This window comes from Periplaneta americana, chromosome 10 (assembly GCF_040183065.1).
Source record: "Periplaneta americana isolate PAMFEO1 chromosome 10, P.americana_PAMFEO1_priV1, whole genome shotgun sequence".
Classification (NCBI taxonomy): Eukaryota; Metazoa; Arthropoda; class Insecta; order Blattodea; family Blattidae; genus Periplaneta; species Periplaneta americana.
In genome coordinates, this window is record NC_091126.1 from 32,560,340 (window position 1) to 32,578,481 (window position 18,142).

General features: G+C 36.5%; 2 protein-coding genes across 10 annotated transcripts in view; one reads left to right on the forward strand and one right to left on the reverse strand.

Annotated features, from left to right (window-relative positions):
* Positions 1-8,037, reverse strand: part of LOC138707565 (zinc finger protein 431-like) — a 52,410-nt gene extending 44,373 nt beyond the window's left edge. For 2 of the 3 annotated variants that reach the window (XM_069837149.1, XM_069837152.1), the window contains exon 1: positions 391-7,663. In XM_069837149.1, the coding sequence (XP_069693250.1) occupies positions 391-409 (19 nt within the window). In that variant the 5' untranslated portion in view covers positions 410-7,663. Of the gene's footprint in view, positions 1-390; positions 7,664-7,975 lie in introns of those variants that run through there. The other variant, XM_069837150.1, reaches the window with a different exon arrangement.
* Positions 8,033-18,142, forward strand: part of LOC138707564 (zinc finger protein 415-like) — a 66,587-nt gene continuing 56,477 nt past the window's right edge. For 6 of the 7 annotated variants that reach the window (XM_069837143.1, XM_069837146.1, XM_069837148.1 and 3 more), the window contains exons 1-2: positions 8,051-8,147; positions 17,848-17,927. In XM_069837143.1, coding sequence (XP_069693244.1) covers positions 8,097-8,147; positions 17,848-17,927 — 131 coding nt within the window. In that variant the 5' untranslated portion in view covers positions 8,051-8,096. Of the gene's footprint in view, positions 8,148-17,767; positions 17,928-18,142 lie in introns of all 7 variants that reach the window. The other variant, XM_069837142.1, reaches the window with a different exon arrangement.

Genomic DNA, 18,142 nt, shown 5'->3' on the forward strand with positions numbered 1-18,142 from the left:
GGGCTGAAAGGCATTAAGTCAGTTTTGCAACTTTTTAGGAGAAGACAAAAATATATCGTGAAGAAAACCAAGTAAATTTATTGAATGTTTATGTTGAACTATAGAATAATTCCCTAGCCTATATGTGCCACAATAGAAGGACAAATTCAATGCTTCATACACATTTAAAAAATTATTTAGGAAAATTGACTTAATGCTTTTCAGCTCCGTGGTTGCTACTTACACTTCACAAATGCTTTACATATGTAAATATTATATAGTATTTTAGTTATATTTATTTGTAACATAAATACCACCTACATTCAATGAAAAGATTGTTATAAATTACAACTTCTTTTGTGATATAGCAAAATGGAGGAGGAGGAGTAGCAGTAGTAGTATTTATTTAACCTGGTAGAGATAAGGCCATCAGGCCTCCTCTTCCCCTCTACCATCTGGTGGTCGATGGTCGGGCGAGTCCAGGTCACGTTCTAGTGGCTGGCTCAGAACAATCAGTAGCTAGTCTCGACAGCTGATCACAGTCTCAACATCCTTTGCAGCAGACGCAGGATCTATCCATGTGAGGGCAGCACCACCAGGCCCCAACCCATGATATGTATTGCCACATTCACAGCTACAACTACAAAGATGTTGAAACATTTGAGGATGGCTTGCTAGAATATCAATTTTCACACAAGCAAATGATCCAACAGACTTGCTTCTATGCAGCTCATGAATATACAGTAGTTGGGTAAAAAACACTGTCACTTATGACTCGTATTACACAGAAACATTGATACCACAAGGTCGTGGGTCCGCACCTGTGAAGTAACAGCGCATCTGACCGCAAAACCAGGTGGCCCAGGTTCGAATCCAGTCAGGGCAAGTTACTTGGTTGAGGTTTGAGGTTTTTTATGGGGTTTTCCCTCAACCCAATAAGAGAAAATGCTGGGTAACTACTCGTATATATGCTGGACCTAGACTCATTTCACCAGCATTATCATCTTCATTTCATTCAAGTGCTAAATAACCTGAGATGTTGATACAATGTCGTAAAATAACCCACTAAAAAAACAAGCCCGCGGGATTGGCGGAAACAGAAAGAAGCAGCTTGGCTCCTTGGTCAACCTCGCACAGTGCGGCGTGGTACTGAAAGGCAGGAAGTCAATGACTTAATGCTTTCCTCGTTCATTCACGTTAGCAGTAGCAACAGTTTGTTGTACAAAGAGAAGGCTGACTATATTCTTTCTTGCGTTGATCAATAGGTCTTGCTTAAATAGTTCATAATGCTAAATAAGAAAAAATGTCCAATTTTGACTTAATGCCTTTCAGCTTCGACTGATTCAATTATAATATTGTGATAGGTATTAAAGTATTTCATATAATTGTAAAAATAAAAAAAAATTGCGCTATTTTCATTGTTCACTAAAAAAATAGCCCATAAGAATCCATTACAATCGGGGTGTTAGTAACACCACATTCTAGTATATACAGTCACGAAGCTTGAGTTGTTGAGGTTGCTAAAGTCTGTGTGATGTATCTTGTCTCACTGTGAAAAGACAGAGAAAGGAGATTATGTCTTAATTCGTCTGTATTGTTATGGCAATGGGAGAGTGGAGCGATGCCGTCCATCCATCCAGTGGCGGAAGGGATCAGTTGATACATTCTGTAGCGCAAAATAAAATAAAATATCTCTCTTCGTACTGTGTAGTTCCATCACTGAGCTTGTCTTTCAAGAAACTGAGTTCCGGTAGCCTGTACAATAACAAGATTTTGAAATGAATCCTGAAAATTTACAACCCTCCTATAATCTCCACCCTCATTTGAAGGGCCTTGGTTTTATTGCTACTGAGACAAGATAAACCTTACCAGGTATAGGAACAATAGACTGTGCAGGTACTATTTCGCATTGTCTGTAATGAGGTGATAGTAGCGATCCTAGTGGTTAGCAACTATCTATGGATGCATATTTATTACATATTGTGCTTCGTGACTGTATATACTAGATTTTGGTAACACTCCACGCGACTCAATGTTACAAGTTAGGTGCGACTGCTTAAGAGTTAAATTAGCCCATTTATGCCCAAGACTTTTTTTTGTTGAATATTTTCACAATTTTTGCACTGCCACATGAAACTGAAATGGAAGTTAATTATTGTGCTGCAGGCTCCTTTGATTCTTCTAGTATACACAGCAATTAAATAAAAGTTAATTTTGTAATTCATTCCTTTGCATTTTTTTTTCAGAAAAATAGTTAATGCAGACTGTTGCGAAAATGCAACACTAGGCAGATATGGGTTAGATAGCTATCGAAATATACCTTTCGTCACTTACAGGTTCTGTTTCTATTACTAAACCTACAACTGGGCTTGTTCTTGGAAAAACAGAGTCATAGTTTTTTCAGTTGAGACACTGCATTTGTGAACGCCTTTTTTATGTTCTTTCAAAATATGACAGATAACACTGACAAATGGTCGGGGCAGAATTTGAAAACAGTACCCTGTATTTTGTGACATATTGAAGCAATTTATTCAAAATGAGAACTGCAGCTGCGGCAGCAGCAAGAACAGTAACAAGATGAGGAGGAGGAGGAGGAGAAGTGGCAGTGACAGCAGCAGCAGTAGCAGTAGTATATCATTCATTCAACATTGGCATGAAGAGAGAAAAATGAACCTTGTTCCCTTCAGTGTAAATTATTCTACCATGTTCGAATCCCATGGCTTATCCTCGGCCTCATCTTGCCAAATAAAATCTCCTTATCACCAATTTAATTACTGCTATATATCTTAGTAGTTGATAGAGCGTCGTTACATACCGACTAAAAAATGATTACTTGACAAATGTTGCTATGAATTCAGCCTACTTTTCTGTAAAAAAAAAATTTATAAGCTGTGACTTGGGCACAGTTTGCCACTTTTCACAAATGATGATTCTTCACAGCAAAGATATTGACAACACTAACCACTTGTAAATTGAATTAAAATTATGTTTTATTTAACGATTTTTTTATTTTATTTTGGTAGGTTATTTTACGACGCTGTATCAACATCTTAGGTTATTTAGCGTCTGAATGAGCTGAAGGTGATAATGCCGGTGAAATGAGTCTGGGGTCCAGCACCGAAAGTTACCCAGCATTTGCTCATATTGGGTTGAGGAAAAACCCTGGAAAGAACCTCAACCAGGTAACTCGCCCCGACCGGGAATCGAACCCGGGCCACCTGGTTTCGCGGCCAGACGCGCTGACCATTACTCCACAGGTGTGGACTTATTTAATGATGCTCGCAACTGCAGAGGTTATATCAGCGTCGCTGGTGTGCCAGAATTTTGTCCCACAGGAGTTCTTTTACATGTCAGTAAATCTATTGACGTGAATATTATGGATTTATTAATTTGTCCTACAGAATAATCTCTGTAATGTTTGACAATTAATGTTTGAGGAGAAAAATTCACTCCGGCACCAGGGATCTAGCTAGCAGTGCATCATAACTGCGGAATCCCGGCCAAAATAAGTCACTCATCTGAGTGCGCTCCTAGTATAATGGCAGTTGACACTAGACATATACGTCAACATATATGCCTAACTTGGAGTCAGGCCACAAAGGGAAACACTGAAGGAGGAAGATTCGATCTGGTGCTATGGATTGAATTCGGCGTAGCTCAGTGATCAGAGCACTTGGTATGTAGAACCAAGGACCCGGGTTCGATCCCCGGCACCGGAGCGAATTTTTCTCCTCAAAACATTAACTATTGACGTAAGCCTGTCGCATTTAAGTACACTTAAATGGCATCGACCTGGGCCAGGATGGAATCTGCAACCTCAATCACAGAAGGCCAGCACTATACTGATCGTACCACCCAGGGCGAATGTGAATTCAAGGCTTTATTTGTTTGTGCATAACACGGGATAAATTTCTATAATTGTATTTTATTGCTGATGAATGTTATTGAAAAAGTAATAACAACTTCACTGTGTTAATATTGTAAATTTTGATGTAAATTACCTGGTTGACTAGTTTCGACGTGGTTTGCGTCATCCTCTGAATATTATTACTGTATTTTATTGTGTGTAAATTGTTTATGAAATCAATAACCTCCTGAGTCCTGAGACATTTGTTGTTTTATTTTTAAAGTTCAATATAATTCTACACTTAAAAAAAAAAGTCACTGACATGAGAAAATGTGCTGAAAAAATTCTGCAGGTTACAGTTAGGACACAAATGCAGGTGTATTATGCTATAATTCGGGTCTCTGCACATACATCTTATATCATAATCATAATCATGTATGAAATATGGTATAGTATACTATACTCTCAGAACTCGGGAGGATAAAAAGAAATGTTCTTCCAATGTTTTGTTAAAGTTCATAATTTGTCCCAAGTTACTACCTACATAAAATTTTGACATGAAACTTTATGTTCCAGGTCAAAGAGAAAAACAATGTAACGTTCTAACATAACAGGTTTACTCTGACGTCATTCACGGTACCATGGAAACAGAAGTGTAAGATAATGGTTTCCACATGGTCTATTTTGGTTCACCCTCAAATTCATGTGCCCGAGATTTTCCACACAATATCGATAGTCATGTAATATTAAATACTGATATATTGGTTCTGTATATATGACGGATATCAAATAAAATTAACCATAGTGTTAAAGAAAGTACATACACATTGTATTTTATTACTATAATACGATTATAGAAGTTTTATGCAATCATTTGAATTTCCTTCAATCTCCTGTCAATTTTTATTAATTTAAATTTGTCTCACTTTCCAAAATCAATAGCAGACCTGACACTATTTTCACAGCTAACATCAAGGAGTTAATGAGTGTAATTAGTTACCACTGCCACTGGGTATATACCCATTTGCAGTGTGAATAAATACATACAACACATACAACAATTGTCACTTTAGTTGAATTTTTAATTGTTCTGTGTTTGGTTTGTCTTTCGTCGAAACAACTGAGTATTGGTAACACAAAATTCTTGTTCAGTGTTACTTCTTACAGCAATTTCAAAGTATTGCAAACATACAAATAATAGCAAAATATTTATGCCATAATTTAAAATGTTTATGTATTGAAATTTTTCTGTGTATGGCAACATTTTATATGTAGTCAAAATTTTCGTCATTGTATTAATTTGACTTGAGATTTGAAAAATGTGAAAGAAGGACAGGGACTTATTCAAATGTTTGCAATTAGCATTAGAACACAATTAAGTTTAACAATCATGAAATCTCCTGCAAAGTAAAATATCCCGTAGCAATGCATATTTTTTGTAAATGCTAAGAATTGAGGGTATTCTCACTTTCACTTTACTACAGAACTACAAACATACACCGCTAACAACACATTTTAAAGTAGTACCAGTACACTATTTCTAATAAACATGATCAAGTCAATGAAAAACACACAAAAAAAATCCTTTGTTTCGCAAGGAAGTACTCAGATTTTAAACTCATAACTGCATAATGTACTGAAATGTCAAACTGCACATATTACTGTACCCGCACTCCTCAGCACCAGTGGATTAACTTCACATGTGTTCAACTTGCACACTTCACAGTCAGCATGTAGAGAAATTAAAATTAAGGTGCACACATCTTATGAAGAACAATGCATTGCCTGTGAAGCTCTATTGTGCTTCATTCAGTAAAAAATATATTCTTTCTTCAGTCACAGATGTCCAGCACTTACATCCAGCATGTACAGAATCTGCCTCTGACCCTATTGCTGGACAGATGTACAGGGTTACCAGGTTTTTTCTGAGGAAAATCGGGATATCTGAAGCTAATGTAAGAAATTATCAAAATTTTATCATTTATCATTTTCGTTGCCTTTGTGCATCCACATGAGTTTTTCTCAGAAATTTTCGAATCCAGAAATAACTGCGGGAATAAATTGCTAAACAATCTACAGTAACATAACTATGATTATGCTGAACTGAATGATACACACAAAAAAAAAAATACACTTCAGCAGCTATCACTTTCTTTGCCGTATACTACTGTGAAAGGTAAAATAACACGTTACTTTCTTCTGTATGTTCGAAGCTGATTGTAGAATTGAACTTTCGAGTTTTGTAGTGTTTGCGTGCTAATGTCATTTTTGCCTTCGCAAGAGACACTAAAATAAAAAGGGTACATAGTAATGTGAACACTATAATCATCACCACAGGTATAACTCAGTCGGCTAAGACGCTTGTCTGCCGATCTGGAGTTGTGCTCTGTCGTGGGTTTGATGCCCACTTGGGCTGATTACCTGATCGGATTTTTTCCGAGGTTTTCCCCAACCATAAGACGAATGTCAGGTAATCTATGAGTTCAAAACAGAAGTCAATCTTGAGATTTTTGGGAGGGGGAAAATATCAACACCATTCAGGGTGGAGAATGGAAAAAATTTTATGTTTTTATTGAAGTCTATACGAAGTATCTAGTATTATGGTGTTCAAGAGTAAAAAATTCTAAAAACCGAAAAATGGGAAGAGATGGACTACAAGATTTAGAAAAAAACTACAGGCTAGATCCTAAAGTCGTTCTAAGTAAAATAAAAGCCTACGCTCATATTTCCACTGTGAACACAGCAGAGTGCTGAAGAATAAACGTGGATCTTCCCCTTACACTATGGTTTGGATACAAATCTCTTCTATTTATCATGGATGGTGATGATGCAAGAGAAGAAGAGGACACAGTGACAACTTTCGATTAAAATTGGATAAGTTTATATTTAATTACCATTAATGCAAACAATTCATAGTTTTAGTCCTACATAATAATCTTTCCTAATTTTTCAGTCCGAAATCTTTATAGATTTATATTATGCCAAGAAACGCCCTCCATTAGACATAAAGACAGTCCATAAATACATCTCTAATTTTTTTGCCATCATTGCTACGATTTCTAGCAATAAAATTCTTGCTAGATTCACAAAGTCACTAACACTTCGTACTTCTATCATCCATTCACCTTCTGTCATTATACCTGCATCTAGGTTTTCAAAGTTAAGTGAACTGTGTAGCTCCTTTGTGGCAAATTCCCTTCTTAAGAAACTGTGTAAATGAATATATGCTGGTATAGTATCTTTTGCTGTAGAAAGTTTGACATTAAGTGGTTTGCAAAATTCTCTAAATACTTAACTCAACTCAAAATTTATTTCTTCCATATGATGTGCCCCTAAGACTGTAATTGAATTTCCTTCTCCCAATTCCTAGAGTGAACAATGAATTAACTCAAAATGTATTTGAGGGAGATGGGATATGATTCTAGGGACAGGATTAATCTTGTTCAGGATAAGGACCGATGGCAGGCCTACGTGAGGGCAGTAATGAACTTCCAGGTTCTCTAAAAGCAATTTGTAAGTATATCAATTAAGTCAATAGAATTGTAAAAGGTTCACTTCATTATGAAATCCTGAAAGTTTCACTGTACGGATTTTTATTTATGGGTTGGTGTAGGAGAGTATTTTTCACATTATTGCTTTGTATGAGTATGCTGCTGCAATCATATAATAAATTAAACATTTCTGACAAATACTCATATCTAAATTGGGGCCGGGTAACGAGTATGCTTACGTAATAAAACTGTAAATGTCAAAATACAAACACTTGTGAGACTCGCTCTACGTTTTAAAAATTACTGTTATTAACCTGGATGTATTTGGGCCAAGGGTATTGCAATTACACTTCAATTTTCGGGTAGGGGAAAATTTGACCGTCCGTGTCATTAAAATTGATGGATATAGTCACGTACGGTGTCCGAACTTCATGCGTATTACTGTTAGCGATATTCATAATACATAAATATTTAAGATGTAATTATGCAAACTTTAAATACTGTAATTAAGTAATCGCTTCTGTGACATGCAGATTACAGAGCAAATGGCGGACTATGAAGAAATAACGTGTACATTAATAATGGCATCTCTTCCATTACTTTATATACAAATAAATTATAAGTGATACAAGTCAACAAAAAGTTCGGATATAATTACAAGACAAATACTTCAAGAACACAAGAATTTTCATCACAATATTATCGACACATAACGTCTACAACCATGGCTCCTGAGATCATTACTTTAATTACATGAGAATAATTTTGTCCCGATTGTGATGAAAGCTGTATGTGTAAAAGGGTGTGAAATTGTGTACCTTTGTTTCAATGTAAGTAACACTTGCTGCATTTTAAATGCCCGTTTCCTAACCCCAAATACTTTCTTGTACGTTTCTGCTGTTTCTCCATGGTGGAAGATTAAAACAATGAAATCGCTTTGATAAACTTTTTCAGTATACCTGAATCCGTGAATAGGCACAAAATGGCATGTAATTAAATGGAATATCCTATGTTTATTTTTTATTTATATAATTATAATTTTATAGTTAATTCTGTACATAAGTTTAAAAAAAAAAGTAATATGTCACTGTTCATTTTTGTGCTTGAGATTTAGTATTTTTTTTTTATTAAAGAAAAGTTACATCTTGTTTTGCCTCCTAATATTACAATTTAATAAATGTTCAATATTAAACATTATTGTTGAGCCTATGTCATTTCACCATTTATCTGTATAACTGACAAGTAAATTAATTATAATTTTTACAATTTTCTCAAAAACTTCAACTGTAGTATAGGTCTACTCTGTGAAATTGGAATACGTTTATCAATATTAACTATTAAATCGATACAAAATACCAAAATCCCAATTTACCATTGCCACTGTATGGATGACATTCCTCTTTTTTTTTTTTTTTTTTTTTTTTTTTCCGACAAGGATAGAATATCAGAAATAGTATGACTGGCATGTAAGTTCATTCCCACCACATAATTCTATGAAAGTTAAACTTCATGAACATTTTATAAGCTAATAATTAGGTGCACAATTAATTGATAAATAAAAACATAGAATACGGTATCGATATAAAAATCTGTTGATATAATAATAATAATAATAATAATAATAATAATAATAATAATAATAATAATAATAATAATGGTTTATTTTAACTGTCAGAGTTAAGGCCATTCGGCCTTCTCTTCCACTCAACCAGTATGGGGATGAAATTGGTACAAAATATCAAGTGTTGTTAAAATAAAGTTTTTGTTTGCTATTAGAGCACTGAGACTTAGTAATCAATAGGTCCATTTAATTGTTGGCACATATAATTGAAATTATAGGTCTATTAAAAACCCCACACTTAGGCCTATTTCATATATTATTAATGTTTTACAAAACACAATTGAAATACTCATTTTTGTAATAAAACTTCCAAAAACGTTCCAGCAAATTAATTAAAATAAAACCAAACAAAAAAATAAGCGAAACTCCATCCCTCTTCAACTTTCAAAAATATACATTGACAGGAATTTTATAAATTTCTTCTCAGTGTTTTCTTGTTTAAATAGAAAGAGAGCGTTGTCCCCAGATTTTCTGAAAGATGAGTGTTTCTGTTATCTTTATGTGAAAGTAATTAGCCTATTTCAGAAAAGGGTGAGAGAAACCTCTCTCAATCTATATTTCAAACTGAGATATGAAATGCTTGGAGACATTTCTCTGAAAACAACCCTTTATAGGAACTTGAATATTGGGACTGTTATGTCAAATTTCTTTCAAATTCATACAAGAAGCAGCTGCTGCACTGAGAGTCGGTGCCAATTTGGCTGTTCTGTTTTCAGATTTAGTGTCTTAAAAACATACTTTAGGAGAAGAAAGGGACAGCAAGAGTATGGGCTTGAAGTGGGTAGGGAATTTAAACAATTCAGTCATCCTGCTTTGGCAGAGGTGGTGTCATGAGCCTTGGTTATACCATCTTCCAGTTCCTGTGTAGAAAGGGTTTTCTCTCATATGACTTTAAAGTGGAGGAATGTTAGGAACAAGTGTTCTGTTGATTTGATCACAGCAGAACTTCTCATCAATATGAACATTAATTTGACTTGTTCAGGATTTGTATATAAGTTAAAAAATGAGAAACTACTATTGGAATCTGCTAGGAGCAACAAACAGTATAAATGGAAGTACCGGTGCTCTTAGATTGATGTAATATTAATTTGTCTCATAAAGTTCTGAATTGTTTTGGGGTGTATTATAGCCTATATGCGTTTTATTTTAGTCCTTCATGTATGTCACTAAAATTGTTAGTTGGGTTGGTGTGTGTGTATATTATTGGAGATACTATGTTTTATGGTAGAGCTGAGACGAGATGTTATGGCACCAACATGCGCGAAGTTTTAAATTGCCGGCCAGCAGGGTAGAGGAGTGGGGGTTGTTTGGGTTACGGTTCTCAAGCTCAGAGCAGCAGGCATATCCGTTTCATCTCTTTCCAAAAACATTCGTCTTACCTTAGTATCACCACTTTCCTACTCAAGAGTCCAAAGGTACCTAATGGAATTACGCCCGCTATTCCATCTTTATATTCTTATTCTCTGTCCGAATCAGACGACTGATCTGTGCTGGAATCAGATGTCCCTAAGTCTATGGAAATGTTCTCAAAAATACTGTCCATCACGTGCTCAATTTCAATGTAATTATTCTCTACTTTCTTCAATAATCGTACACTGATATCCATTTTTGGAAGAAGCGATTGCAGGGTTGGCCTCTGCTTATGCGTAGCGTAGAAATTATAAATGAGTCTTCTTATGACTTCCTCATCAAAACTGTCTACAGCTGCAACAATCTTCTTCTTCGGCTGTGATTTTTCCGGACTGGAGAAAGAATCTGCTGTTCCTGCCTCAATATTTTTCCCTTCTTTCCTGATTCTTGCCAAGGTTCGCTTTGAAATACCAGTGGCAGCCAGTACTCTTGCACACACGCTTTTCAATGGAATTGGTATTCCATTTACAGCCTCTTCTGACATGAATTTCCAGACATTGTATGCTATTTCATGTCCTTGACTATGAACTACTCTATGATTTCACACCTTAGACAATGCCATAATGAGGGCGGTCAGAAGGACAATGTTTTCAGTATTAGCAATAGCGGTAGTAGCAGAATGATCTGAACACTCGGAATGCTAGTAACCAACTAACCCAACACCCCTCCAGTTGAGTGTGAGGGCGAGTCCAAGCAAACAAACTAAAATGCGTCCCTCGCGCCGGTGCCATAACTTCTTGTCCGGGCTCTACTAATACAAGATTAGTGATGCTATGTTTTATGTAAAACAAGAGAGAACTATTAAATGTACAAAAATTGAAATTTATAGATCCACTGCTTCTGAAAAATGAAAGGTGGTAACTCTACTTTCACCCGAAGAAAATTTTACTTCAGTCTGAAGTTGAAAATAAGACTTCAAAAAATCTTTTATATTTACTGATTCTAGGATGGGAATATTGTTAAATATCTCGGCATGAATGCAATCAATACTGGTAATTCTTAGCTGAGGCAAATGAAACAAAGTTGAAAGTGATTCAAAAGCTTCATGCACAGGGGCAGGGTCTTTTAGTAGTGTGTTTGCTGTACATGCTATACGTAGAGTTGCGAATCGCTTCATTACACTAACCTTGGTCTCCAGTGTCAGTTGGTCCATGGTTTTCAGAGTACCTTGTTTCAACACTGAACTTTCCACCAATGTGTGCTCGCCAATGAGCCCATTCTGTTTTGGCACTACTTTGCAGGCAAGAGCATAAAGTGAACTCTCAAAGTTTTATTTTTATTTTTATTTTATTGGGTTATTTTACGACGCTGTATCAACATCTAGGTTATTTAGCGTTTGAATGATATGAAGGTGATAATGTCGGTGAAATGAATCCGGGGTCTAACACCGAAAGTTACCCAGCATTTGCTCTTATTGGGTTGAGGGAAAACCCCGGAAAAAACCTCAACCAGATAACTTGCCCCGACCGGGATTGGAACCCGGGCCACCTGGTTTTGCGGCCAGATGCACTGACCAACTCTCGAAGTAAGTGATCTTATTAACACATTCTGTGTTTTCGTGGTTCATCATAAAATCGTGCCTCTAGTAATAATTTCAGGTAATGAAGTGAGAATATTGATATCATAAACAATTCTGGTAAACAGAAACAAAATTATTCATACTGCGTGAACACTCCTCTGTGTGTCTGCTTCTACTAATGCGGGTCTTGAGTGTGTCAAGCTGATAACTGTAGTGAACGAGTTTCAGGAAGTCCGCAGTAAATCTACCTACAGTTTGTCACTTAAGTTATTACTAATAAATACTTAAAATACATTAATAATAATAATAATAATAATAATAATAATAATAATAATCCGTGGTGCTACAGCCTGTGAAGGGCCTAGACCGACCAGCCGGCTGCTGGCCTCACGCCCACATGCCGAAGCAGAGGTGGACGATCATCCAACCAGAATGGAGGTATCTTGTAATTAGTACGATGATCCCCCCAGCCGTTATAGCTGGTATTTGCAACAGGATTTCACTACCTATCGTAGCTCCCCAAGTGCATCACGATGCTGGGTGGGCACTGGTCCCATACACTGGCCGAAATTTCATGAGAAAATTTCTTCCCCCATGAGGACTCGAACCAGTGCGCATTCCATAACACGAGTCCTAGGCGGGATGCCTTAGACTGCGACACCACGGCGCGGGACAAAAAAAAAATACATTAATAAGCACTTTAAAAGTCGGCCTGGGTAGCGCAGTCGGTATAGCGCTGGCCTTCTGTGCTGGAGGTTGCGGGTTCGATCCCAGCCCACGTCGATGACATTTAAGTGTGCTCATGTCAGTAGATTTACTGACATGTGAAAGAACTCCTGCGGGACAAAATTCCGGCATACCGGCAATGCTGATATAACCTCGGCAGTTGCGAGCATCGTTAAATAAACCATAATTTAAAAAAAAAAAAGAAACACTTTAAAATTCTAACTATAACTTGTCGTGTATGTTATTACTAATAAACACTTGAAAAATAAACACTAATAAATAAATAATAAATCTATCTACAGTTTGTCGCATAAGTTATTACTAATAAACACTTAAAAAGTAAAGTAAAAGTAATTTACTCACCCATATCAAGCAAGGGTTTTAACTTCAGTAACTTTGTAGCCATTCAAACAGAGCCAAAGGAAATTCCCATTTGCTGAGAAAGACGTCGAAGTGATTTTCTAGGGGAATTTTCCAGAGCCATGTCCAATGTTATCTAGAGTTTCTTCTGCGAGTGCTGTACATAGCTGTCTACTCTTCCTATCAAGAACACTTCCCATTTCAAAAAATTGATTTACCAATCTTTGAATCAAACTTCGATTCAGAACTTGGACACCAGGGAAACTGTCTTAAAATAATCTCCTTACAGCACGAGTCGATTCTGTAAGCACGTATGAATCATACATGATTGGTTAGATTTTGGGGAATAGAATACCTGAATTGAATCATATTAACTTAATTAACACAATGTATTACACACACAGTATTTTATGTCTCCTAAAGAACACATGCTTATCTTACAAGAGTACAACTCACACTGATGTCTGACGCGACCTCCAGCGTGGTGGAGGTGGGGAAATTATAACCATCTTAGCAGCTGGTTCCACTGACTAGCTGTAAGCCATGAAAGCACAGGTGAACGAAGGATTGTTTACCCAGTATTATAAATCTTACGTGTAATTAGAATTTGATTTAGTTGTTTTTCACCTATGGAGCGGCATTTCAATACACAGTAAATTCTATAACGTTTATTTCGAGTACGCTACTTCAGCAACCATTTACAGTCTGCCATTGTTGCACTGTTCTTGCTACAATTCCGATATTCAATTTTGCTTAAATCTTCAAACAGAACTACAAATCTTATATGATGTTTACTTATAACTTTTTAATTACGAGGCGCATCCAGAAAGTAAGTTTCCCGATTTTTTCCCCTTGAAAGTAAATGTAACTAGCCGTGTCAATTGCGCATGCGTATAACAGATCTATGCCGTATCAATCATATGCCAGCCGGACAGGTCCCGCCTGGTGCCAGTAGCGTGGCAGCAGTGGTCCAAAATGGAAGCTCTTATTCCTTCTCCCGCTGCCTGCAAGGTTCAGTCAGTCATAAAGTTCTTTAATGCATAAAGCATTGCGCCAATTGAAATTCATTGGCAGCTCTGTCAGGTCTATGGGCCGAACATCATGAGTAAGCAGATGGTGCGTCGCTGGTGTAGGCAGTTTTCCGAAGGTCGTCAAAGTGTCCATGATGAAGAGTGCAGTGGGCGACCATCCCTCATCAATGATGATCGTGTTGAGCTGGTGCGGCAGTGCATCATGGAGAACCGTCGCTTCACGATTACAGAGCTGAACAGCCATTTTCCGCAGATATCGCGATCCTTGTTGCATGAGATTGTCACTAAGCACCTGCTGTTCAAAAAAGTGTGTGCCAGGTGGGTGCCGAAAAACCTGACACCCGAACACAAAATGCAACGTTTAGGAGCAGCACTGACATTTCTGCAATGGTATCACGATGACGGCGACGAGTTCGACAGGATCGTCACGAGCGATGAGACTTGGATTTCGCACTTCACCCCGGAAACCAAGCAGCAGTCAATGCATTGGCGGCATAGTGGATCTCCGGTCAGGACGAAATTCAAACAGATGCTGTCGGTACTGAAAGTGATGTGCATGGTGTTCTGGGACAGGAAGGGCATTCTGCTCATTGACTTCCTTCCAAGAGGTGAAACAGTGAACGCTGACCGTTACTGTGAAACACTGCGAAAATTGCGACGTGCCATTCAAAACAAGAGGCGTGGAATGCTTACTGTAGGTGTTGTGCTCCTCCATGACAATGCTCGTCCACATACGGCTCGGCGCACAGCAGCTGTTTTGACGGAATTTGGCTGGGAGTTGTTTGATCACCCACCCTACAGTCCTGATCTTGCTCCCAGCGATTTTCACGTTTTCTTGCACCTCAAGAAATTCCTGTTCTCCGGTGAGTGTTTTGGCAACGACGAAGAGCTGAAGACGTCTGTCACACACTGGTTCCATTCACAGGCGGCAGAGTTCTATGACAGAGGGATACAAAAGTTGATCCCACGATACGACAAGTGTCTCAATTCTGATGGTGGCTATGTTGAAAAATAGCTGAAACATTGCTGTACCTGTTGCCAATAAATGTTTTCCTGAAAGTGTGTTCTTTTTTTTTTTTTAAATAGGGAAACTTACTTTCTGGATCCGCCTCGTAATAAATAAAGTAATACTAAAGATCAGTATATGTTATTTAATTACTTTCCAGCCCTTTTCATATTGGATAGAGAGAAAAAAACACACACACCCCCTCTCTCTCTTCGATTGTAGATTATATATTGTTTTCATTTAATTGTAAATATACAGCATACCACCACAATAAGTGGAGCTGATAGCACAGGTATACAGTTTCTACTAAAAGTTTGGCACCCATTCAAAAGTGATGTTTCACTCCTATCCTTATACTTATGTGAAACCCTCTGATATTTATACAGGAATCAAATGCCTGTGAAAAAATGAAGTCTTTTACTGCAAACCCAATCTATTTCTTCCTTACTGTGAATTATATAACAATTTTTCTGTTGTGAAAACCTATTGAAAAATTAAATTTTTTGTAGAAAAATAATTAATTACCCCAGAATGGGTTTACTTAGATCAGTGAATTTTGGGATAGAGTTAGACATAACTGAAAGGTTTCTTGTGCAATTATTACTTTTTGTTTAAACATTTTTTGACAGATTGTTCACGCTTTATAATCCACATTTTTCTCCTTTTCCTCTAGGAAAAATTGTCATTTTCTAAAATTCTCTTGTGTTTGAAATTCGCAACAAATTGACCCGGGACACTTACATCATAACATTGGGAATTGGTAACACTGGTCAATCGACTTATTCCCTCCATTTGCTACAAGTTTGGGAAGGTTAGATTTCTTCCTTTAAAAACTGAATATGGGTCGAAATTCAGTGAGTGTGAACGTGAAGTGGCAGATTATTGGGATGTGGAAGAATGACTAGAGATAATATCTAACTTTATCCCAAAATTCATTAATCCAAGTACACCTATTCTGGAGCAATTAATTTTTTTCTACACAAAATGTGATTTTTCAGTAAGTTTTTATAACAGAAAAGTTTTAAAGATAGATTTGATTTGCAAATAAAAAACTTCATTTTTCACAGGAACATCAGGGGTTTTGACATAAGTATAAGCAAAAAAGTGAAACATCTCTTTGAAGGGGTGTCTTTAAACTTTTGGTAAAAGCTGTCATATTAGCTTAAATAAAAATAGACTAGTTTTAAATTAAATTGTGAACAGTAAAATATGAAGTTAGATTGAAAAAAATAAGTCACATATTCTTGCATTAAGTGATATTGTGTACTATGTTATGTATATAACTTCAAAATGCACGTTTCCAGGTCAACACATTTGCGCAAGTTGTTCAATTTGAGTATATATTCTGCGTACTTGTGAAGAAGTTTTAAGTTTTCAGTAGATTTTTGAGTTTTAAGTTACTCAAACACCAGAAAAATTTTTATAGAAACCTTAAATCTCTGATATGTTTATAATTGATTTATTATGGAAGAACCTATGATTAGCTTGGTTTTTTGAGGGCTGGACCTAGAACTGGTCCTTTCACATATGCTTGCTTTGGCCCATTGTGTGCGTAAACAGGGTAGATGGGGACCAATGCACCAAAATTTAAGAGGCAATTCTACATGTTAAATATAAGAGAACTTTTATTACACTTTTTCTTTGAAGCACCATTAAACAGGAAAAAGATAGGTCTTTGCCCAATGTCTGCAGCATTCTGTTGCAGTAATAACCCGAGAAATGGCTGATTGCTATCAAGTAGATAGGTAAAAATAATCTGAATAGTTAGTGTCTTGAGTCTTTCTTTGCAAATTAAATTGTTTAGCTACGAATTTAAATTGAACAATTGCGAAAATCGTTAAAATAAATTTTGTAACATAGCGCAGCATCGCTTGCTAGATTTATTGCAGTAGCCATGATGTTACCAGATGTTTCATAGAAACGTAACGATTTCATCTAAAATGGTGAATGTTAGAAAAAAAACTTATTTATATTTTTCAAACCTCTCCTCATGATCTGTTGCCAGTTTCATTTTGGTACAGTGGTTATCTTTCACCCTGTATATGCGATTTATAAGTCAGAAAGGTGGCTTGGATAGCATTTTTGAATCCGATGCTGACAGGTTGACCATTCTGCTTCAGCTCTGACAAAGCCATGTCCCATTCTCAGATGAGCAGCCTGATAAGCCTCAAGGGCCCACAGCCCCAAGCCCTTCCTCTATCAGCGTTGGGAAACTGTAGTACCCCCAAGACTTCACCATAGCTTATTTTTAACAAGGATCTATTATAAATAAAAGATGGAATGAGAAGATGATGGAGAGTTTTTTGGAATGATATAGGGAAACGGTAGTGCCCCAAAAAACCCTCTGCAATGTCTGCTTTGTTCACAAATTCCATCACGACTTGGCCGAGGATCGAACCTGTGTCTCTTGGATGAAAGACCAAGGCACTGGTTCTTCTGCCACAGACACGGCAACCTGTAACTGAGTACTCTCCAGATACTTTGTTATCAATGGTTATTCCCTCTCATACTCTTGTTCCATTATCGCCATAGCATCACTCAGTCACTTTAAGTAACGTCAGTACAGTACTCTAAAAGAATAAAATTGGTATATTCAGAATTAAGATGGTGGTTTTTAAACTTTTTTTCGCTTCTTTATGTCCATATAATATTTTAGATAATATATTTCAGTTCAGTTGTACATAATTTTAATATGTATTTATGCAAATTTACAAACAAAATATCTTACAAAGATAAAATATATGCAAAAGTTCACTAATTGTACATTTTTTTTTCAGGTATCATTAAGAATTACGTAGACTATAAAATTTGTGTGACAGTTAATACAAAGCACCAATTTTAAACATTTTGTATTCAGCAAACAGCTTTAAATATCTACATGGAGGACACAAATGATGAGAAGCCCCCATTGCGACCTACCACCATCGAAAGACCAAGGTACATTTTTAGTATAAAGCTGGCATCTTCAGCGCAGTAATATTGACTATATTTGAATGATTACAGTAATACAGACCATGTATAGGCCAGAGTGATAGACTGACAGTACTCTCAGAAATTTTATTCATACAGATAACTCAAAAGAAAATGTAATATCTGACGTAAATATTGCGGTAATGATAGAAATACTAATTGCAAGGTAAACAAATTATTTT